At 44.7% G+C, this 23869-nt stretch overlaps 1 protein-coding gene across 1 annotated transcript; it reads right to left on the bottom strand.

The window, feature by feature from the left end:
• Positions 1 to 452: 452 nt before the first annotated feature.
• Positions 453 to 2318, bottom strand: LOC139265108 (G-protein coupled receptor 12-like). The gene is made up of 2 exons (XM_070882013.1): positions 2255 to 2318; positions 453 to 1463 (listed from the first exon to the last, which is right to left on the bottom strand). Exon 2 carries the CDS (start codon positions 1458 to 1460, stop codon positions 465 to 467), a length of 996 nt encoding a protein of 331 aa, XP_070738114.1. The 5' UTR covers positions 1461 to 1463; positions 2255 to 2318; the 3' UTR covers positions 453 to 464.
• Positions 2319 to 23869: the final 21551 nt, after the last annotated feature.

Below are 23869 nucleotides of genomic sequence, written 5' to 3'. Positions count from 1 at the left end.
CTTTAAACTTGAGGAAAGTTGCGGGTGCCGCTGCTGAACAACACGGGATTGGACAACACGGGATGCCCAAATTGATCATTGCAACATTCCAGCAACATTTGTCATTTCCGGATCTTCGTCCGTATCTCTAAGTTCCACATCTTAAAAAAACACCTTTCCCCACACGGGGTTATTTCATCAGTAGATATATTTGATGTCTATACATTTATACGCACATTTGTCCTGTCTCTAATATACTGCAGCTTTAATTGTATGTTATGGAGCTTCTGATTGATGACTCTACAGAAAACCGCTGGGGGCGCGAATAATATTCCACTGACAGAATTAACTGCTCTCAAAAATACACCTTCCTCAATGATAATTTTTTAAAAATAGCGTGCAATGTTTTTTTTTAATTGTTTCCAGTAAAAAAAATTATAAATAATATTTGTTTTACAAAATAAAATCCCACGAAACAAAAGACACTATACGTCACTGGACGACCTTGGCCTAAATGAAAAATTAGATGGGATACAACCGCAGCAAGCCACCCAGAGCGACTTCTGGATATCAGGGTTCCGGTATGCATAAATAATAGGGTTAATGACTGAATTGCAAGTCGCTGGTAGGACCGTGACATAGGTGTAGATGAGCGGGTAGCTGGAGTCTGCGATCAGGCAGTAGACTGCGAAGGGGATCCAGCAAGCAGCGAAGGTACCCAGGATGACAGACAAAGTCGAGATCCCTTTCCTGGTCGAGGTGTTGGAGGTGGTCACGAAGTGGTACTGCACGGCGATCTGCTGAGCGTGCCGGAAGGCTATTTTGCAAATTTGAACGTAGAGTTGCAACATCAGGGCGAATATCAGCAAAAACGAGACCGAGAGGACGGCGGCGTTGTTTTTGGTGATTGGGCTGATCACGCTGCAGGACGCCTCGTCCTCCAAGCAGTTCCAGCCCGCGATGGGCAGCGAGCCCAGGCTGATGCACGTGATCCACAGAACCAACAGCATCAGGTAGGTGAAAGTCGTGGTTCTCTCTGTGTGATATGTCAGGGCGTTATACAGAGACAGGTAACGGTCGATGGTGATGGCAAGCAGGTTGCAGACCGATGCCGAGAAGGAGGCGATCAGCAGCACCGCCGAGACCAGTTTGGCGGCTTCGAAGTTCAGCAAGTAGAGAAAAATAAAATTGAGAATCAAGCCCAGTCCGCCGAGGAGGTCGGCGAAAGCCAAGCTGCCGATCAACAGGAACATTGGCGCCCTGAGGGTGGGCGTGTAGAAGATTACGGCCACCACGATGGCATTCTCGCAGGAGATAACCGTGCCCACCACACACAGGGCAATGTCCCAGGGATTGACTGTCTCCGCCGGGAGGTCGGAGCTGCTGATCGAGGAGTTGCTGTTGTGCGACGACGGCCAGCTCGGGGACTGCTTTGAGCTATTCCGGGTCTGATCGTTCATAACTGGAGGCATGGAAAGCATAATCTGTAGGGGAGGGAAAGAACAAAGCCATATCATTCAAAGACAAAGGGACAAGACATTCAAAATACGTCCCATGTGCAAACAATCAAGCCAGCGGTGCAATGCGTTGCGTGTTGTGGCGAGCATTTGTTTGTAGCTCACCCCCTTCCAACATGAAGGAATATTCGTTTTAAAATAATTCACTATTACATAACAACTGGCTGCTGCCAATGCTTCGAAGTCACTTATAAATACTCACTGCTGCAGCACTGAGGTAGACCCCCTTCAGTGTGCAGTGTAAACCTGGCTATGTGTAGCGTGGGAAAGAGGGTTAAAATAACTAAAACAGCCAAGTGTTAACTAAATGGTTGCATTAACAAGTACAGATTAAACCAACAATTTGTAAAGCAATATAGATTTTCGAATCCAGATAATAAAAATCCATTTAACCAATAAATAAATATCGTCCCACACATTTTATACAGATATTGTATAAAGTCATAGCATATCACTAAGGCACAGTTAGATCTATATACGGTCCATCACAAGTACATAAATCGTACCGGTACTTCATATTTAAGAGAATAAACTTATACGGTGTGCCAGAATCTATATTGTGAAGTCTTAAATCGCAATGCACACTAATGTCCTTGTCTTAATGCACCCTCAGGAAGAAAATAGAATTAACAGACTTCTTGAATTGAATCTAACGCTATACTGTTCGAAATGTTACTCTTCCCCATCTATGTCGCCTCCCAGGGTTACACAATGCTACAACAATACAAGAAGGACAGTAATCGGACCAAGCGTCTTACCGGCTCTGTACTTGGGGGCTCCTTCCTCGGTGCTGGTAGACCGGGTTTTATTCCAATGCAAGGGGCTTTGCTCCGGATTGCAGGTTTATTCTGTGGCTGACATTGCTAATCAAACGCCAGATTTAGTGAATTGAATGCGGTTAATGCGATGCCCCAGTGGGGTGGTGATACATCTCAGCTCTGACGTCAAAAATGTTCACTTATTGTGATCAGCACCCTGACTGAATCACAGGCTGTGTGATGAGAATATCAAGCAGATCCACGCACGTACACACACACACACACACACATCTATACTGCCCAGCTTCATTCACAAGATTTCCAACCAGACGCCCAGCCTCTGCAGACACCTCCCAAGGTCATTGAAAGCAGCCAGGTACCAAATACATCATGTCCAGGAATAGCTCCAGCTCAGAATGCAAGGGGAATCAATTCACACCCTTTTTCTTTGCAGTGTCTGCATCTGCTTTCTTTTGTTAAAAACGAATACACACACTTTGAAACCTATTTGGCGCTGCACTGAAAATCGGAAGCACGGTTTAAAGGGATACAACCACGTTTATCGCGCTCAATTCGGAGCACATAACTGTGAATCGGTATTTGTACAGGTAATAGAAAATGCAGAAGTTCGCAAACTCAATGCCTGCCCGACAGGAAGGGGACGCGAATGTTATTCACCGTGGAAACAGGCTGCCTCTCCTTTCGCCTTAACTCTCGTCTAGAATCCAGCTAACCCGTGCCCTTTTGCATTGTATTAGACGAGCCTTCCTCCCACCGTGTTTCTCGCACGGAACCGAGCTGGCAGAAGCCAGCTAACTCACTCACTCCGTCCACCCCCCGGAGCCTGTGCCCCTGGTATTGTTGCAGAACAGAGACAAGTCATGTCGGACCAGTGTATTTGGGCAGGCTACCTTCTGAATAAACCAAGTTCCGATCATCACTGTAAATGCGCATAAGTTTGAAGATTAAATATAAATCCTCCAGAAATCGATGAATCCTGACGGCGCAGAAGAAATATTTTCCCTATGCAAATGTATTTTTAGGTACATGGCTCCGCAGTCCAGTGAGATCGACTTCTAGTTAAAGGGAAGAGGGCAGAAATATTTATTCACGGGCAAAGGCGATCCATTGCGTGCCAATTCCCAGTTACCTGGACGGGGGATGGGGCCTCCATTGCTGGGTGGGGCATTGTCAACTCCCTACATCTTTTGATATTTAAATGCATGGGGGTTCTCAGTATGAACAGTTAAAGCATCAGAGGCGGATTGGATACTATGAACAGTTAAGTAGGCCGGGATATAGGTTAGCAGGTAACATCAAATCTTTATTTAGATTATTTTATGCTCGTTTGTGTCAATCAAAAGCACATCTCGTATCCTAGAGAGGGCCCGAGTGCATTGCTAATCAGCCCCACAGTAGGGTTACGGTGTTAGTTGATAACATTTCAATGTTTCAGTAAAGAAAATCAGTAGATTAAAAAAAACGTTGAGTGTTTCCCGTGACCATGGTGCTGCAAATTAATTGACTTTAAAAAAAATCTGATGGTTTAAAAAAAATCTCATCTGGAGAGAAAGAATTGAGAGAAAAGCACAGACGCTGTTTAAAGGGCGAGCCTTCTCATAGGCTGGGTATCATATAGGCAGAAGGAATTGTACATTGCCCGTGTTGGTTATTCTTATTGTATTAATATAGTCAGAGTAGCAGATTATTATAAACGGTGTTTGTCATTTGCTCCATTGACTGAGAATGGTCAAATCAACCGATTTAAAGAACTAGCAGATATTCCAAGTAGCTCTGATCAATTAAAAAACTACTGAAATATTGCAGTGCTCCTATATTATCCACAAACGTTCGCATACACCATACCTTTACCCCTGTTCCTGAAGTGTTTGTTTCTGATCATTTCTGGAATAATGAACCTGCTTCATATTTTCTTACTGCTGTGCACTAAAGCAAAACGTGATGAAAATTCTCAGACTTGCCATGTCTCTCTAATAATTTCTCAAACAGTTTGATTGTGTTATTTCATTCCTTTCACTGACTTTCTCTCGTTACTGCGTTTCCTTCTCAGATTCACTCTTATTTGCTTTATCTTTAATTCTCCCTTTTACTCCCCTCTTGTTTTCCCACGTCATCATCATCATCATCATAGGCAGTCCCTCGGAATCGAGGAAGACTTGCTTCCACTCCTGAAGTGAGTTCTTTGGTGGCTGAACAGTCCAATTCGAGAGCCACAGACTCTGTCACAGGTGGGACAGATAGTTGTTGAGGGAACGGATGGGTGGGACTGGTTTGTCGCATGCTCTTTCCGCTGTCTGCGCTTGATTTCTGCATGCTCTCGGCGTTGAGCCCATTACCACAGTGACTACACTCTAAAAGTACTTCATTGGCTGTAAAGCGCTTTGAGACGTCCGGTGGTCGTGAAAGGCACTATATAAATCCAAGTATTTTCTTTATATCTCCTCCTGGTTTTGTCTCCATCATTTATTTCACTTCTGTTGTTTTTGTTACATTTGCTCTGTACTTTCATCCTAACTCATGTTTTTCTTAACCCCTCTTTCTCATTCCTCTTCTCGTTGTTTCTGCCAACTTTATTCCTCCTCCTGCTCTCTTTTATTCCCAATCTTGTTTTTCTTTGCTTCACTCTCATTTCTCGTGATGCTTTCTTTGCTTATTCCTGCCTCACAATCTATTTTTAAAATATTTTTTTCCTTCTTTCCCTCTTATTCTCCTGTTTTTCTATGCTTCTCTTTGATTTTTAACTTTACCTTTGCTCCCAGTTTTAAATTCTAAGTGTCATTATTATTGACCCCAAATAAACATTCAGTGTGCAGCTGCATCAAAAAAACATTGACATCATATGCAATACACAAAAAAACATATGTTCCTCTGTAAATGTTAACATCAATTTTTGTGATTTGGTAGTTGTATCATTTGTGAGTCAGTGTTCTGACAGAATGTGAGTATCCATGTAGAGCTAGAAGTACTGTTGTTATAAGATTCATTGGTTCCAAAAATAAATTCTCCTCATAATATTTTTGCCAATTCTTTTGGATCTTGCTTTTATCATTTTTTCATATTTCTGAAAGAATAGATTATTCACAATCTTTCTGCTGTGTTGCGGTGACAGGCTGCCTTTACTCTGAAAATATTAATTGCCAGGTCCACGAGCATTCTCTATTATGTCACTCAATATGCAAAGAGTGAGAAACCAAAAGAGAGAATCAGCAACAAAGTGAGAAAGAATGCAACACAAACAAAAGTCATTAGACTATGCAAGATACCAGCCAGATAAAAAAAAGAGTAGGTGATCTAAATTGAGAGACTGTACAAAGTTTCTTAATTGCAACATTAACTTATCTTAACTGCAACATTCTTCGGCAGCACCTCCCACCTTCGTGACCTCTACCACCTAGAAGGAGAAAGGCAGCAGGTGCATGGGAACACCACCACCTCCAAGTTCCCCATCCAAGTCACACACACCATCCTGACTTGGAAGTATATTGCTGTTTCTTCATCGTCGCTGGGTCAAAATCCTGGAACTCCCTCTGTAGGGTCTCTTATATTCTTCGAAGTTGACGAGACTCGAGTCCGGTGGTAGTAACCAGGCAAACTTTATTGGCTCAGTTACATTCAGTTACATCTTGCAGTTACTAAGAATAAAGCGTGTTACAGCTTCAGTTATAGTTGTGAACGTGGGGTCTTCCCATTCCCTGATTGGCCCCCCTGCTGTTACTGGGGTCAGTTTGTCGACTCCGGACTGGCCGCTGGTTATGACCCAGCTGTCCATTGCAGATAGCAATCGCCTTGGTCATGATGTGATTACCACATCATGCTCCTTCCTCCTGCTGTTCACTGTTTCGCAGCATGTTCCTGTTATCTGGTCAGAACAGCGCTTAACCTTGTGACTGTGCTTTGGCCCCAACCACGCTGCAACCTTTTCCATTGTTAGTGAGCATGTACACAGCACACAGCTACTCTATAATTATAAATTAATCAGGTCCCAGTTAATCAGGTCCCACAATAGTTAATCAGGTCCCACACTCTCTCTTACAGCACTGTGGGAGTACCTTCACCACATGGACTGCAGCAGTTCAAGAAGGTGGCTCAGCACCACCTACTCAAGGGAAATAAATGCTGGCCTTGCCAACGACGCCCACATTCCATGAACGAATAAAAAAAAGTATGGAGGTAGGAAAAGTGTGTAGGATGGCATAATTGCAGCTAAGGAACTGTCATCAGGAGGTGGCAACCCAAAAGGAGAAGCAAATTCTAGATATCACTTAAAGACTTACGGTTACCTTTGAGTGATTGTAGGTGGATGATCTCCCTCTCAGCCAGAAATTATTAGCTTCCACATGCTGTTTGATCAGGTGTAACTGATCTGGGTGTAATTGATGCTGACTTAGGGTGGCTAAATGAAAAAATGTCCTAGATCTAGCAACCCTCACTTTGTTGAACATTAAAAATAAGAAAAAAACATTTATTTTAACCTTAATTTTGAATTGAATGGTTTGAGTGAGGATATAATTATTCCCAGGTCAAATATAGTATGGCCAGAAGAAGAGTAAAATATTGGCTACAGTACCTCAACAATGGAGGTAAAATACCCTTTTTAAATAAAAAATATGATGGACTTGTCATGTATGTAACCACAATGTAACACCACTGTATTACTGTATACCCTCAACTTAGATGCACAACTTGACCATGACAGATGAAGTATAATGTGGATAAATGTGAGGTTATCCACTTTGGTGGTAAAAACAGAGAGACAGACTATTATCTGAATGGTGACAGATTAGGAAAAGGGGAGGTGCAACGAGACCTGGGTGTCATGGTACATCAGTCATTGAAGGTTGGCATGCAGGTACAGCAGGCAGTTAAGAAAGCAAATGGCATGTTGGCCTTCATAGCGAGGGGATTTGAGTACAGGGGCAGAGAGGTGTTACTACAGTTGTACAGGGCCTTGGTGAGGCCACACCTGGAGTATTGTGTTCAGTTTTGGTCTCCTAACTTGAGGAAGGACATTCTTGCTATTGAGGGAGTGCAGCGAAGGTTCACCAGACTGATTCCCGGGATGGCGGGACTGACATATCAAGAAAGACTGGATCAACTGGGCTTGTATTCACTGGAGTTCAGAAGAATGAGAGGGGATCTCATAGAAACGTTTAAAATTCTGATGGGTTTAGACAGGTTAGAAGCAGGAACAATGTTCCCAATGTTGGGGAAGTCCAGAACCAGGGGTCACAGTCTAAGGATAAGGGGTAAGCCATTTAGGACCGAGATGAGGAGAAACTTCTTCATCCAGAGAGTGGTGAACCTGTGGAATTCTCTACTACAGAAAGTTGTTGAGGCCAATTCACTAAATATATTCAAAAAGGAGTTGGATGTAGTCCTTACTACTAGGGGGATCAAGGGGTATGGCGTGAAAGCAGGAATGGGGTACTGAAGTTGCATGTTCAGCCATGAACTCATTGAATGGCGGTGCAGGCTTGAAGGACCGAATGGCCTACTCCTGCACCTATTTTCTATGTTTCTATGTTTCTATGACCACAAGGGATGAACTTGTGGGAGACACTCCTTACCTGATCACTCAGGTATAAAAAGGGATGGATCAGGGAGTCAACATCAACAATGCGAGTCAGAGCCCCGCAGGCAGGCAGGGGCAGTCCGACACTCCCCAGGCAGCAATAGACCCCAGATTAGGACTTCAACAGAGACAATAGCAGGCTGAATGGACATTCACGCCATCACAAGGGACAATGTGGCCTGGGATGGGGCCATTGACATCCACCAATAGGGTTCTTAAGAGCAGTCAAAGGGAAAGTCAGCGTGGAATGCCTGGCCATAGTTGCTTTGTTCCCAACAATGGAAACTTTAACTTATGCTGGAGGTGTGGGGGAAAACACTCAGCTAGATCTTACAGATTTCAACAGTTTGTCTGCAGGAACTGCAATCTCAGTGGCCACTTAGCTCGAATGTGCAGGAAGTCTGCAACCAGACTAATATATGAGGCGGATGGACCAGAAGAGGGTTTTTTGAGGCAGGATGACTTTTGGGGCGAATCGATGGACGCTAAGGTTCAGCGGGTCCATGTGGCAAATACTCACAGTTCATACACCAGAACGCCGCCAATGATGATGAGGGTTTTATTAAACGATATCCCTGTACGCATGGAGTTGGACACTAGGGCTAGCCAGTCACTCATGGGCGTTCAGCAATTTGAGAAGCTATGGCCACTTAAAGCCAGTAAACCCAAATTAGTACATATTTGAGACACAATTACGGACTTACACTAAAGAAATCATTCCGGTGCTAGGCAGTGCAACGTTGGCTGTCACACACAATGGGTTAGTGAATCGTCTGCCACTCTGGATTGTTCCGGCAATGGTCCCGCACTGTTGGGGAGGAGCTGGTTAGCCGAGCTGAACTGGAAATGGGGGGATGTTCGCGCAATGTCATCTATGGAGCGAAGTTTGTGCTCACAAGTCCAACAACAATTCGATTCACTATTCCAACCTGGTGTCGGGACTTTCAAAGGCACTAAAGTAAGGATACACATCACCCCGGACGCCAGGCCAGTGCACCACAAAGCCAGAGCGGTGCCGTATGATGCGGGAAAAGATCGAGAGCAAATTGGACCGGCTGTTGAGAGAGGGCATCATCTCGCCTGTTGAATTCAACGACTGGGCGAGCCCCATCGTTCCCGTCCTAAAAGCGGATGGCTCTATCAGGATCTGTGGCGACTACAAGGCCAACATCAATCGGGTGTCCCTACAAGATCAATATCCGCTGCCTGCCACGCTGGCAGGCGGCAAGCTGTTCACCAAGTTGGACCTCACTTCAGTCTATATGACCCAGGAACTGGCTGACGAATATAAACTACTGACCACCATCACCACGCACAAGGAACTGTTCATTTACAGCAGGTGCCCATTTGGCATTTGATCAGCGGCCGCAATTTTTCAACGAAACATGGAAAGCCTGCTTAAATTCATTCCTGGAATGATCGTATTCCAGGACGACATCCTCATCACGGGTCGAGACACCGAGGGACACCCCCACAACCTGGAGGAGATGCTACGCCGACTGGACCGGGTAGACCTGCAACTCAAGAAGTCTAAATGTGCGTTTTTAGCTCGTGAGGTTGAGTTTCTGGGCAGGAGGGTTGTTGCAGATGGGATTCGGCCCACTGAATCCAAAACAGAGGCGATTCGACGAGCACCCAGGCCCTGCAACACATCGGAGTTGCGTTCATTCCTGAGACTGTTGAACTATTTCGGGAACTTTCTGCCGAACTTGAGCACGTTGTTGGAGCCGCTCCTGCGTAAGGGTTGCGATTGGTTTTGGGGGGACTCTCAGGAACGGGCTTTTGACCGGGCACGTAACCTACTTTGTTCAAACAAGTTGTTGACCCTGTACGATCCCTGTAAAAATTTGGTTCTGACATGTGATGCATTGTCCTATGGGGTTGGGTGCGTGTTGCAGCAGGGCAATGCTGAGGGTCAACTACAACCTGTGTCTTATGCCTCCAGGTCGCTCTCTCAAGCAGAACGGGGATATGGGATGGTCGAGAAGGGAGCGCTTGCATGTGTCTATGGTGTAAAAAAAATGCATCAGTACCTATTTGGTAGGAAGTTTGAATTAGAGACGGACCACAAGCCATTAACATCACTGTTGTCAGACAGCAAGGCTATCGATGTCAACGCATCAGCTCGCATACAGCGATGGGCTCTCACGCTGGCTGCGTATGACTACTCCATCCGGCACCGGCCCGGCACTGAAAATTGCGCTGACACGCTCAGCAGGCTTCCACTGGCTACCACTGAGGGGGCAGTGGAGCAAAGCACCTAGATGGTCATGGCTGTCGATGCCTTTGACAGCACAGACTCCCCCATCACAGCCCGCCAGGTTAAAATCTGGACTAACAGAGATCCCCTCCTATCCCTGATTAAGAAATGTGTCCTGACTTGGGATTGGGCGCCCGCACATGGAGCATGTCCTGAAGAGGTCGGACCATTCCACAGACGGGTGGATGAGCTCTCCATCCAAGCCGACTGCCTACTATGGGGCAGCTGGGTAGTTATGTCCCAGAAGGGCAGGGAGGCATTCATCAGGGAACTGATGAAGGCCATTGCCCGGTCACACGTTTGATGACCTGGAATTGATTCAGACCTGGAACACTGTGGTCGCAGGTGCACGACCTGTGCCCAGCTGGGTAATGCCCCCAGGGAGGCCCCGCTCAGCCCGTGGCCCTGGCCCACCAGGTCATGGTCACGCATTCATGTTGACTACGTGGGCCCGTTCATGGGTAAGATGTTCCTTATTGTGGTAGATGCATACTCGAAATGGATCGAGTGCATCATTCTGAATTCATGCACGTCATCCACCACTGTGGAAAGCCTCCATGTGATCTTTGCATCCATGGCTTGCCGAACATCCTGGTTAGTGATAATGTTTCACAAGCTACGAATTCTGAGAGTTTATGTCGGGTAATGGCATCAACCACGTCAGGACTGCGCCGTTCAAGCTGGCCTCCAATGGCCAAGCGGAACATGCGGTCCAAATCATTAAGCAAGGTATTCTCAGGATTCAAGGACCCTCCCTACAATGCCGCCTATCACGTCTCCTGCTGGCCTATAGATCCCGACCGCACTCGCTCACGGGGGCCCCGTCTGCAGAGCTACTAATGAAACGGACACTCAAAACTCGGTTGTCCCTCATTCACCCAGCCCTGACCGACATAGTTGAGGGCAAGCGCAAGTCACAAAATGAGTACCATGACCGTAATTCGAGGGGGAGATGTATAGAAATAAATAATCCTGTATTCGTCCTCAATCACGTCATGGAGCCCAAATGGCTTGAGGGCACTATAATTGACAAAGAGGGGAAAAGGGTCATCGTGGTAAAACTCAACAATGGTCAGATATGCCGTAAGCATCTGGACCAAGTAAAAAAAAAGTTCAGCATCGACATGAAGGAACCTGAAAAAGACCATGAGATGGAGCTCACAACACCGCCAGTGAATGAGCAACTTGAGCAATCAGAAGAATGCACAGTCCCTGCGGTCAGCCTGGACAGGCCGGAATCACCACAGGTGACAGACACTCACGTCAATGTCCAACAACCAGAGCCTCAACTGCGGTGCTCCATGAGGGAACGTAGTCCACCTGAAAGACTAAACCTATGATCCCAATAAGACTTTGGGGGGGGGGGGTGGGGGAGGTGATGTCATGTATGTAACCACAATGTAACACCACTGTATTACTGTATACACTCAACCTAGATGCACACCTTGACCACAAGGGGTGAACTTGTGGGAGTCACTCCTTACCTGATCACACAGGTATAAAAAGGGAGGTCCCTCGCAGGGTCATCGTCTTTGGAGTCCTGTGAATAAAGAGTTAAGGTCACAGAGTGACCTTGTCCCCAGAATGTGCCTCGTGTGGTTTCATACTGTAGAGTAAGGACTTTACAGGACTAACCAAATATAATGACTAGGTGGAAAGATCCTGCTCCATTCTTTACCATGTCACTGACCATCTGCATCATATACTATTAAAAGGCGGAAGCTTTATCCTGGTCTTGATGTGTAGCAACATCATAAATGCATTCAAAGGAATAGTCCCAAAATCTTGCAGGCTGGGGATCCTGGGTGTTGCACTGGGATCACACCTACCAGTGCCCTCTAGTGATGACCTCACTTAAGTTTGTGGGGCCGGTGGGAGGGCATCCCACCTGCAAGTGGCCATGGGTTCCCATTGCCATGACAGATGCATCTTAGCCCATGCTGGCAGAAAATCCGACACCTGAGCACCGTCAGAATGGTCCCCAGGCCCCCACCCAACACAATACCTCAAGCAGCTCCCCCTTGCCCCCATGTAAAGGATCCGTCACACAATTTCTGAAAAAAAATTAACATTCCTTTCTTTGGGAGTCCAGGCCGCTTCTCTGGCCTGGCCCAGGAGAGCAATTTTGCAACATTTTGGAGGCTGCTATGCCTCATCTGTCTCTGTATACTGGCCCCGAGTATTATAGGAGTTTACATATGAGCTGGAGAAGCACGAACACCCAGTGTAAGAATCCCTGCCCTCCTTAGCATTATTGGCCTTGTAAGGAATGAGCTGAGTTTGCGTCCCTTACAAGAGTGACAGGAAACGCCTAGACAAATGATAAGTGTTGAATTACATTCAATTTCTTTAAATTTTACCCCATTTCAGTCAGTATGTTAGCCAATAGCATGTTTGCCACCTAGGACAAAAGAACCAGAGCGGAAATGAAGATAATCTTTTTTACACAGTGAATTGTTATGATCTGGAATGCACAACCTGAAAGGGTGGTGGAAGCTGATTCAGTAGTAACTTTCAAAATGGAATTGGATATATACCTGAAAAAGAAACATTTTGAGGGCTCTGGAGAAAGAGCAAGAGAGTGGGACTAATTGGATAGCTCTTTCAAAGAGCCTACACAGGCACAATGGGCTAAATAGCCCAATTCTGTGCTGTACAATTCTATGATTCTAGGAGTTAGAGTTGCTTAAATACTGGGTACATTTTTGAGCAAAAGAGGGAGATCCAGAATTTCCTGTTACGATTTTGGTAACGAATGCCATAAGTTAAATTGCCCAATCTTCCAGTGGTGATTTCACACCACAATTTGCTGAAAAATTGATTCCAATTCTGGAACTGTGACGGTAAAATGGAGATGGTCTCTCAACTCTCTTTAACTAAAGGGTGTAATCCTAAAGGGAGTGCATGAACTGAGAGACCTGGGGGTATAAATGCACAAATTGTTGAAGGTAGCTAATCACTTCAAATTTTAAAAAAATTCAGCGTTTGCGCTCCAAGAAGAAAGTGGAACACTAAATCAAACGTTCCACCCCCCCTGGGCGCCCAATTTCGCCCCCATGATTCTAATTGTCACTTCATTAAAAGGCAACTCATCAACATGCCAATTTCCCATTAATGAAAATATCTTTTGAAATGTAGACTTTAGTTTTATATCACTGTATGAAAAGCCCATGTTCATTATTCAGTCTATCAGTTATATTTTGCAAGTTTCATAGAAACATAGAAACATAGAAAATAGGTGCAGGAGTAGGCCATTCGGCCCTTCTAGCCTGCACCGCCATTCAATGAGTTCATGGCTGAACATTCAACTTCAGTACCCCATTCCTGCTTTCTCGCCATACCCCTTGATCCCCCTAGCAGTAAGGACCTCATCTAACTCCTTTTTGAATGTATTTAGTGAATTGGCCTCAACAACTTTCTGTGGTAGAGAATTCCACAGGTTCACCACTCTCTGGGTGAAGAAGTTCCTCCGCATCTCGGTCCTAAATGGCTTACCCCTTATCCTTAGACTGTGACCCCTGGTTCTGGACTTCCCCAACATTGGGAACATTCTTCCTGCATCTAACCTGTCTAACCCCGTCAGAATTTTATATGTTTCTATGAGGTCCCCTCTCATTCTTATGAACTCCAGTGAATACAAGCCCAGTTGATCCAGTCTTTCTTGATAGGTCAGTCCCGCCATCCCGGGAATCAGTCTGGTGAACCTTCGCTGCACTCCCTCAATAGCAAGAATGTCCTTCCTCAGGTTAGGAGACCAAAACTGTACACAATACTCCAGGTGTGGCCTCACCAATGCCCTGTACAACTGTAGCAACACCTCCCTGCCCCTGTACTCAAATCCCCTTGCTATGAAGGCCAACATGCCATTTGCTTTCTTAACCGCCTGCTGCACCTGCATGCCAACCTTCAATGACTGATGTACCATGACACCCAGGTCTCTTTGCACCTCCCCTTTTCCTAATCTGTCACCATTCAGATAATAGTCTGTCTCTCTGTTTTTACCACCAAAGTGGATAACCTCACATTTATCCACATTATACTTCATCTGCCATGCATTTGCCCACTCACCTAACCTATCCAAGTCGCTCTGCAGCCTCACAGCATCCTCCTCGCAGCTCACACTGCCACCCAACTTAGTGTCATCCGCAAATTTGGAGATACTACATTTAATCCCCTCATCTAAATCATTAATGTACAGTGTAAACAGCTGGGGCCCCAGCACAGAACCTTGCGGTACCCCACTAGTCACTGCCTGCCATTCTGAAAAGTACCCATTTACTCCTACTCTTTGCTTCCTGTCTGACAACCAGTTCTCAATCCATGTCAGTACACTACCCCCAATCCCATGTGCTCTAACTTTGCACATCAATCTCTTGTGTGGGATCTTGTCGAACGCCTTCTGAAAGTCCAAATATACCACATCAACTGGTTCTCCCTTATCCACTCTACTGGAAACATCCTCAAAAAATTCCAGAAGATTTGTCAAGCATGATTTCCCTTTCACAAATCCATGCTGACTTGGACCTATCATGTCACCTCTTTCCAAATGCACTGCTATGACATCCTTAATAATTGATTCCATCATTTTACCCACTACCGATGTCAGGCTGACCGGTCTATAATTCCCTGTTTTCTCTCTCCCTCCTTTTTTAAAAAGTGGGGTTACATTGGCTACCCTCCACTCCATAGGAACTGATCCAGAGTCAATGGAATGTTGGAAAATGACTGTCAACGCATCCACTATTTCCAAGGCCACCTCCTTAAGTACTCTGGGATGCAGTCCATCAGGCCCTGGGGATTTATCGGCCTTCAATCCCATCAATTTCCCCAACACAATTTCCCGGCTAATAAGGATTTCCCTCAGTTCCTCCTCCTTACTAGACCCCCCGACCCCTTTTATAACCGGAAGGTTGTTCGTGTCCTCCTTCGTGAATACCGAACCAAAGTACTTGTTCAATTGGTCCGCCATTTCTTTGTTCCCCGTTATGACATAAACATAGGAGCATACTGTTTTGAATATGCTATTTTATTTTCAGTTACATTTTAAAAATTAAGTTGAGAAAAAAAATATCAGCATGAAAAAAGTCTCTTAGAAACACAGAAGGCCAGACAGATAGATAGAGAGGAAGACATGAGTGTGGGATCTCTTTATAGTACTAACGCTGTAAAAGTGCCATTGTAATAGTGATTGATGTTATTTAGCATTATTCATATCACCTGTTAATCATTATTAAACATCAATTGAAGTGCTGTTGGGAGAGTCTGGGTCAGGCTAATTAATCTGCTATTATCCTAAGTTTTACATTGTATATAATACAATATTTTTCATTTAACATGAGATCCAATATTGAAATAAAGCTGAGGGTTCACAGTGAGGTTTTGTGTTCTCTGCTTTGGCTAGTGACCAGATAGGCTGCACTTTCTAATTTCTGCCCTAACCCTAAATGCAATTAGTCCCAGACAAGGATAGATGACAACAAGAATAGAAACTTAGAAAATGATTCACAATGTTATTGATAGTGATACCATTGTGGTAAGTGGCAAACAAATCAACATAACTATTCTTAACAAACGCTACACGTCATTACTGCTACCAGAATATGGGTATTGGAATCATTTCCTATTAATAAAGTCTCAGATTCTGTCCCTACATGTGTATCTGTTATCAATCCATACCTGATAATATTACATACTAGAATTTGTTTCTGGAGCCCAGAGTTAATATTGGAACAGTACTGGGAGAAAGTCTCCAGCCTGACATGGCTTTCTCTGAATCTAAGTACCTTTCAGTGAACAATGAAATGCTTGAGGATCAGGATGTAAGCAGATAGGAAACTGTTGAAGCCAACGGGACTCTCCATGATCAGTGAAACTTGTCTTGTTCTAAAGTGTAAATATATCATTTTGTTACATCCTTGGGTTGTAAGGCTGAATATGACCAGCGAAACAATTCTTATATGAGAAAATCTGCTTGAGATGCTGCACCTGGCTGTCCTCCCACATTCTACTCTACGTAAACTAGAGGTGATCCAAACCTCGGCTGCCCGTGTCCTAATTCGTACCAAGTCCCACTCATCCATCACCCCTGTGCTCGCTGACCTACACTGGCTTCCGGTTAAACAATGCCTTAATTTCAAAATTCTCATCCTTATTTTTAAATCCCTCCATGGCTTCACCCCTTCCTATCTCCAACCCCACAACCCCCCAAGATGTCTGCACTCCTCTAATTCTGCCCTCTTGAACATCCCTGATTTTAATCACTCAACCATTGATGGCCGTGCCTTCTGTTGCCTCGGCCCCAAGCTCTGGAACTCCCTGCCTAAACCTCTCTGCCTCTCTACCTCTCTTTGCTCCTTCAAGATGCTCCTTAAAATATACCTCTTTGACAAAGCTTTTAGTCACCTGCGCTAATTTCTACTTATGCGGCTCGGTGTCAAATTTTTTAGCTCATAAAACTCCTGTGAAGTGCCTTGGGACATTTCACAATGCTAAAGGTGCAAATTAAATACAAGTTGTTGTTGTTGATGTCTGGTGAATCTGAATCCCCAAATTTGTCGGCTTTTCCAACTTTAAATGATAATTATTTCTACTTATTTCTATTTATAAGTAGTTCTATTTATTACTAATTATTACCATTATTTATTTTACCAAAATGTGCCACCTCACATTTACTGCCACTATTTTCCCCATTTCACCAATAGCCCTTTGTAGCTTCCTTTGGTCCTCAGAATTATTTACTATATCTCCTACTGCATCATTAGAAAATTTGGACATCACTCCTTCTAGCCCTATAGCCAAAATATTGATGTTCACTGTAAAGCAGAACACTGAGGAACATTGTTACCCACTTCCAACCACTCTGAGAGCTCAAAATTGGCCCACCCCTTTTTTCGGCACACTCACCGGAGATGCTCCACTTTTCTGCGTTGAAAAGTGCTCCGAAAAAATCGCTCCCCATTTTGTCCGCTGTCCAGCCTCTCCCAGGTCTTCGCGCAGTGTGGCCAGTTGAGTCAGGGACGGAGCCAGCGTCCCGCGCTGAAAACAGTGCCGGGATGTCTGCACATGCGCAGTGGAGTGTGCGCGCATGCGCAGTAGCTCCTCGCCCCCAGCCTCTCAGTGTGTTGCTGCAGCGTGGGACCCGATACCGGCAAATGTTGCTGTGAATAGGGGTATTTGATTTGCAGCTTTAATCATCTAGAAATCGCATCGATCGGTCACTCAGCCAGGGCTAGGAGCGGGCAGGCACGGCTATTGTGACAGAAGAACATAAGTGATGGAGGAACACTGAGAGAATATCTTATTTATTGAAGTAGACTTTATTTAGATAATATGGGCTCAATTTTAGCCCAGTATAATCATTGCTAACAAATAGTTGTTTAAATTAGTTGTGAGATTAGGGCAATTTAATTCAACTATCTTTTGCTTCTTTTATTTTTGTAGTTTAAGCTTCCATGAATGCTTCTGTTGTCTAGTAAATTAACTTTGCAAAGTTTGTCATATGATGTCCTGTATAGCTGTTTGATCCTATTCACATTCTTTAGTCAAGTCATTAAGTTCTGCTGGCCTCTGATGTACCTACCTGCGCTGATTTCTTAACTCTCCACAAGGGTTTTCCGAAGTGGCCACCTACTCTGGCCTAAGTAGATTTGAAGCAACTATTAGCTGGCCAAAGTGGCCTAAATGGCCAAAAGTGGCATAGGTGGATGGTAATGCCCCCTTTTGAGAAAAACTAAACAAAACTAAAAAAAATCGTAACTAACCCACTTATACTGGTGCAAATTGAATGTGCAAAATGGGGATTTTTAAGAAAAATCAAGTTGCCCCAAAAAAAAACAGAGCAACTCCTGGGCAATTTTGAGCCCTGAGAAACTGCCTTAACTCTGTTTTCTCCCTTCTAACCAGCTGTTAACCCAATTTTCTACCCTCCCTCTAATTCTGTATCCCTTAATCTTCTCCAGTCAGTTCCTCAGTATTATCTTGACACAGTCTGCCTGAAAGTCCAGATCCTTGTCTATTGCTTTGCCCCCATTTACCAAATCTGTCACCCTCTCAAAGAACTCTAACAGATTAGTCGAGTATGATCCACCTTTCTGAAATTTGATATTGGCTGTTTCTAATTATTTTCTCTTTATCAAGATATTAAGTAATTTATCGTTAATTAAAGATTTCAAAATTGTCTCTACTGCAGTTGTTAAACTAGTTGGCCTATAATTATCTGGGATAGCTCTATCTCTCTTTTTTAAAGCATGTATTTCATTGGCCACGCTCCAGTCCTCTGGCACCCTTCCACTCTCAATAGAACTTTGAAAAATAATTCCTAGGGCGCCCGCTGTTTTATACCCTATTTCCCTCAAGTTTGACGGATGTATCCCATCATTTTCAGGCACTTTGCCCTCCTTGAGCTTAATTAATTTCTCCAGTATTATCATTTTATTTATTATATCTCTATCCTTGCTTTCAACCAATTCAGGATTGACCTCCTCTCCAGTATCCTTCTCTTTTGCAAACACTGAAGTGAAGTATGTTAAATATTCCTGCCAATTTCTACTTAACGTCTAAAAAAAAAAATTGCATATCACATCTTAATTGAGGTGTATAAAATCATGAATGATCTAGATAGAGTGGATAGGAAGGACCTATTTCCCTTAGCAGAGGCGTCAATAACCAGGGGGTATAGATGTAAAGTAAATGGTAGAAGGATTAGAGGGGAGTTGAGGAGAATTCTTTTAACTCAGAGGGTGGTGAGGGTCTGGAACTCATTGCCTGAAAGGGTGGTAGAGGCAGAAACCCCCATTGCATTTAAAAAGTACTTGGATATGAACATAAAGTGCAGTAACCTGCAGGGCTACAGACCAAGAGCTGGAAAGTGGGATTAAACTGGATAGCTCTTGGTCGGATGGCGTGGACACGATGGGCCAAATGGCCTCCTTCTGTGCTGCAAATTTCTATAATTCTATGATTTTTATAGCGCCTTTCATGACCTCAGGACATCCCAAAGCGCTTTACAGCCAATAAAATATCTTTTGAAGTGTAGTCACTGTTGTAATGTAGGAAATGCAGGACCCAATTTGCACACAGCAAGCTCCCACAAACAGGAAAGTGATAATCAAATAAACTTTTTTTTTGTGATGTTGGTTGAGGGTTAAATATTGACCTCATTCTCCTATCAGGGGTTCCACCTCACATTTAACAATTTATTTTTCCATCTCACCCAGCTCACTCCTCATCTTTCTAGTATCTGCCCTATTCCAATCTGGTGCCCTTGCTTTTGTACTAACAATGTCCTTATATTAGAGTCACTACTCCCGAGGTGGTTCCCTACATTTAACTCATTATCCTAGTCTACCTTGGTGCTCATAACTAGATCTTGTAATGCCTCGCTCCTTGTAGGCATATGAACATACTGCTTGAGGAAGGAGTGCGGCACACATTTTAGGAATTCCATTCCCCTTACTCCATTTATTCCCCTCATCCAATTAAAATTGCCTAGAATAATTAGTTTGTTTTTGCTACTCATCTCATCTACAGATTTCCTCTTCTATTTCCACCACAATTAGGGGGTCTGCAGTACTACCTCACAAATAAGAACATAACATAAGAAATAGGAGCAGGAGTAGGCCATATGGCCCCTCGAGCCTGCTCCGCCATTTAATACGATCATGGCTGATCCGATCATGGATTCAGGTCCACTTCCCTGCCCACTCTCCATAACCCCTTATTCCTTTATCGTTTAAGAAACTGTCTATTTCTGTTTTAAATTTATTCAATGTGCCAGCTTCCACAGCTCTCTGAGGCAGTGAATTTCACAGAGCCACAACCCTCTGAGAGAAGAAATTTCTCCTCATCTCAGTTTTAAATGGGCAGCCCCTTATTCTAAGATTATGCCCTCTCATTTTAGTTTCCCCAATGAGTGGAAACATCCTCTCTGCATCCACCTTGTCAAGCTCCCTCATAATCTTATACGTTTCGATAAGACCACCTCTCATTCTTCTGAATTCCAATGAGTAGAGGGCCAACCTACTCAACCTTTCCTCATAAGTCAACCCCCTTATCTCCGGAATCAACTTTGTGAACCTTCTCTGAGCTGCCTCCAAAGCAAGTATATCCTTTCGTAAATATGGAAACCAAAACTGCTCGCAGTATTCCAGCTATGGCCTCACCAATACTCTGTACAACTGCAGCAAGACTTCCCTGCTTTTATACTCTTTTCTCCTTTGCAATAAAGGCCAAAATACCATTGGCCTTCCTGATTATTTGCTGTACCTGCATACTAACCTTTTGTGTTTCATGCACAAGTACCCCCAGGTACTTATGCATGAAACAATCCCTTTTTAAAATCTTTGATCTCTAATCTTATTAACATGTACATCTCTTTTTTGTGTACGTCAGTCCCCTCTAAAGCTTGTATTTCCACCTTTCTTAACTGTCTGTCTCTCCTAAAAGTATTATAATCTGATATGTTTATTTTCCACTCCTGTCCCTTTTGGAGCCAGATTTCTGTTCGTGATATTAAATCTATTTCTTCCTGTCATATAATTATTTCTAATTTCACATTCTAGGCATTGCAATACATACACTTTAGGGGAGAAATTCCCCTGCTTAACACCGGCAAAAAAATGGCTGCCACTTCCAGCGTGGGCTGCGGCGGACGTCATTTTGGTAGCGGCCAAACAAGACGCGTCGTTAACCCATGTCTGATGCAGGTGTGAGCCCATTAACATATTCAAATAACAGCCTAATGCCTGCTTCTGCTCCCTCTTGCAAAGTTGGTTTGTATCTGAGGCAGTGAGCGACAGCGATGTTTACCCCCAGGAAAATCAATACTAAACGGCACTGAATTTCAAAAAGGTAACAACTTTCCATTATCTCCTCTGCTTCCGAGCCTGGGATCTCTGACCTCACTCGCAACTCTGACTTCCAGGCCCATCCCTTGATCTTCTTCCAACCTCGGCCCCGACCTTCTAGCTTCCCTCGACAGCAATGCTGACCCCTCAACAATACTGCAGGCCCCTCCATGTTCCTCCTGTTAAGTCTTGAATAAAGAATCTGACCTATACTGTAAGCTCAAAGTAATGTGTGACCGTAGGCCTTTATTACAGGTCTCCAGAGTGCCTCTCCAGTCTGTGAGGCCTCCCTATGTACAGGAGCTCCCAAGAGATTGTGGGATCTCTTGGGACTCCAGAGGATGAGCCCTCTGGTGGTTAAACAATGTATTTACAGGTTTACATATATAACAACACTTGTCAATAGTGTAACTATTTACAATGTGAGTCAATCTGGGGCCTTCCTTTCCCTGGTTGATCGTCTCGGTGCAAATGCTGGTTTTGGTCAGTCGTTTGTTGGACCCTCTGGGTGTGGTGAGTCCTGCTGGGCTGCTGCAGGTGATGGGTTCTGCTTCATGGTCAACCGCTGGGTCGGTTGCCACTTGTGTGTGTGTTGGGGGGTCGAAAAAGATAGAGTCTATTGTGGGTTGTTCTGGATAGTCCGTGAATCTGAGTTTGGTTTGGTCCAAGTGCTTTCTGCAGGTGAGTCCATTTAAAAGTTTGACCAGAAACACCCTACTCCCCTCTTTGGCCATGACAATGCTGGGACCTTGTTCATAGTTCAACACAAATACAGGATCATTAATCTCGATTTCGCGTGACACATTTGCGCGAGCATGATATGTATTCTGTTGAAGCCGCCTGCTCTCTACCTGTTCGTGTAGATCAGGATGGACTAACGAGAGCCTTGTCTTAAGTGCCCTTTTCATGAGCAGTTCAGTGGGGGGAACCCCAGTGAGGGAGTGGGGTCTTGTGCAGTAATTAAGCAGGACTCGGGATAGGCGAGTCTGCAGTGAGCCTTCAGTTACCCTCTTCAAGCTCTGCTTGATTGTCTGCACTGCTTGCTCTGCCTGACCATTGGACGCTGGTTTAAATGGAGCAGATGTGACATGTTTGATCCCATTGCGGGTCATGAACTCTTTGAACTCGGCACTGGTGAAGCATGGCCCATTGTCACTCACAAGGACATCAGGCAGGCCGTGCATGGCAAACATGGCCCGCAAACTTTCAATGGTGGCAGCCGACATTATCTCACATTCAATCCATTTGGAGTACGCATCTACGACCATAAGAAAAATGTTTCCCAAGAATGGGCCTGCATAGAAACATAGAAACATAGAAAATAGGTGCAGGAGTAGGCCATTCGGCCCATCAAGCCTGCACCGCCATTCAATGAGTTCATGGCTGAACATGCAACTTCAGTACCCCATTCCTGCTTTCTCGCCATACCCTTTGATATAGAAACATAGAAAATAGGTGCAGGAGTAGGAGCTGCATAGTCGACATGGACCCTGGACCACGGTTTGGAGGGCCAGAACCATAAACTTAGTGTTGCCTCCCTGGGTGCATTCCTTAATTGTGAACATGTGTTACATTTGTGCACGCAGGACTCTCAAGTCTGCATCGATACCGGGCCACCACACGTGGGGCCTGGCTATTGCTTTCATCACTACAATGCCTGGGTGGGTACAGTGGAGGTCACTAATGAAAGTGTCCCTGCCCTTTTTTGGCACCACTACCCAATTACCCCATAGGAGGCAGTCTGCCTGTATGCACATTTCATCTCTGCTCCATTGGTACGGCTTTATTTCTTCCTGCATCTCTAACGGGACACTAGACCAACTCCCGTGGGGCACACGGTTTTTTACTAAGGACAGTAAGGGGTCCTGGCTCGTCCAGGTTCTAAACTGTCAAGCAGTAACAGGTGATTGCTCACTCTCGAATGCTTCCATTACCATAACTAAATCTGCGGGCTGTGCCATCTCCACCCCTGTGGTGGGCAATGGCAGCCTACTGAGAGCATCGGCACAATTTTCTGTGCCTGACCTGTGGCGGATGGCATAGTTGTATGCGGACAACGTGAGCGCCCATGTCTGCATGCGGGCTGATGCATTCATATTTATCCCCTTACTTTCAGAAAAGAGGGATATAAGTGGCTTATGGTCGGTTTCCAATTCAACTTTGCGCTCAAACAGATACTGATGCATTTTCTTTACCCCATAAACACATGCTAATGCTTCTTTTTCGATCATGCTGTAGGCCCTCTCAGCCTTAGACGGACTTCTGGATGCATAAGCAACCAATTGCAATTTCCCAGATTCATTAACTTGTTGCAATACACACCAGACACCGTATGACGACGCATCACATACTAGTACCAAACGCTTACATGGATCATACAACACAAGCAATTTGTTTGAGCATAACAGTTTCCTACCTTTCTCAAAGGCATTTTCTTGGCTTTTACCCCATATCCATTCATCTCCTTTACGCAGTAAAGAGTGCAGTGGTTCTAACAGTGTGCTAAGACCTGGTAAGAAGTTACCAAAGTAGTTCAAGAGTCCTAGAAACGACCGCAGCTCTGTCACGTTCTGTGGTCTCGGTGAGTTCTTGATTGCCTCCGTCTTTGAATCGGTGGGCTTGATGTCGTCCGCCGCGATTCTTCTCCCCAGGAACTCCACTTCAGGCGCCAGGAAAACGCACTTCGAGCGTTTAAACCTGAGCCCCACACGATTAAGCTGACTAAGAACATCCTCCAGGTTCTGCAGGTGCTCGACGGTGTCCCAACCTGTAACCAAGATGTTGTCCTGGAAGACCACGGTGCACGGGACCAACTTCAGCAAGCTTTCCATGTTCCTCTGGAATATCGCAGCGGCTGATCGAATCCCAAATGGGCATCTGTTGTAAATGAAGAAACCTTTGTGCGTATTGATGCAGGT

Source organism: Pristiophorus japonicus, chromosome 6 (assembly GCF_044704955.1).
Source record: "Pristiophorus japonicus isolate sPriJap1 chromosome 6, sPriJap1.hap1, whole genome shotgun sequence".
NCBI classification, from domain to species: Eukaryota; Metazoa; Chordata; class Chondrichthyes; family Pristiophoridae; genus Pristiophorus; species Pristiophorus japonicus.
Note: the sequence above shows the minus strand (reverse complement) of the source record. Positions and strands in the feature narration are given on the sequence as shown.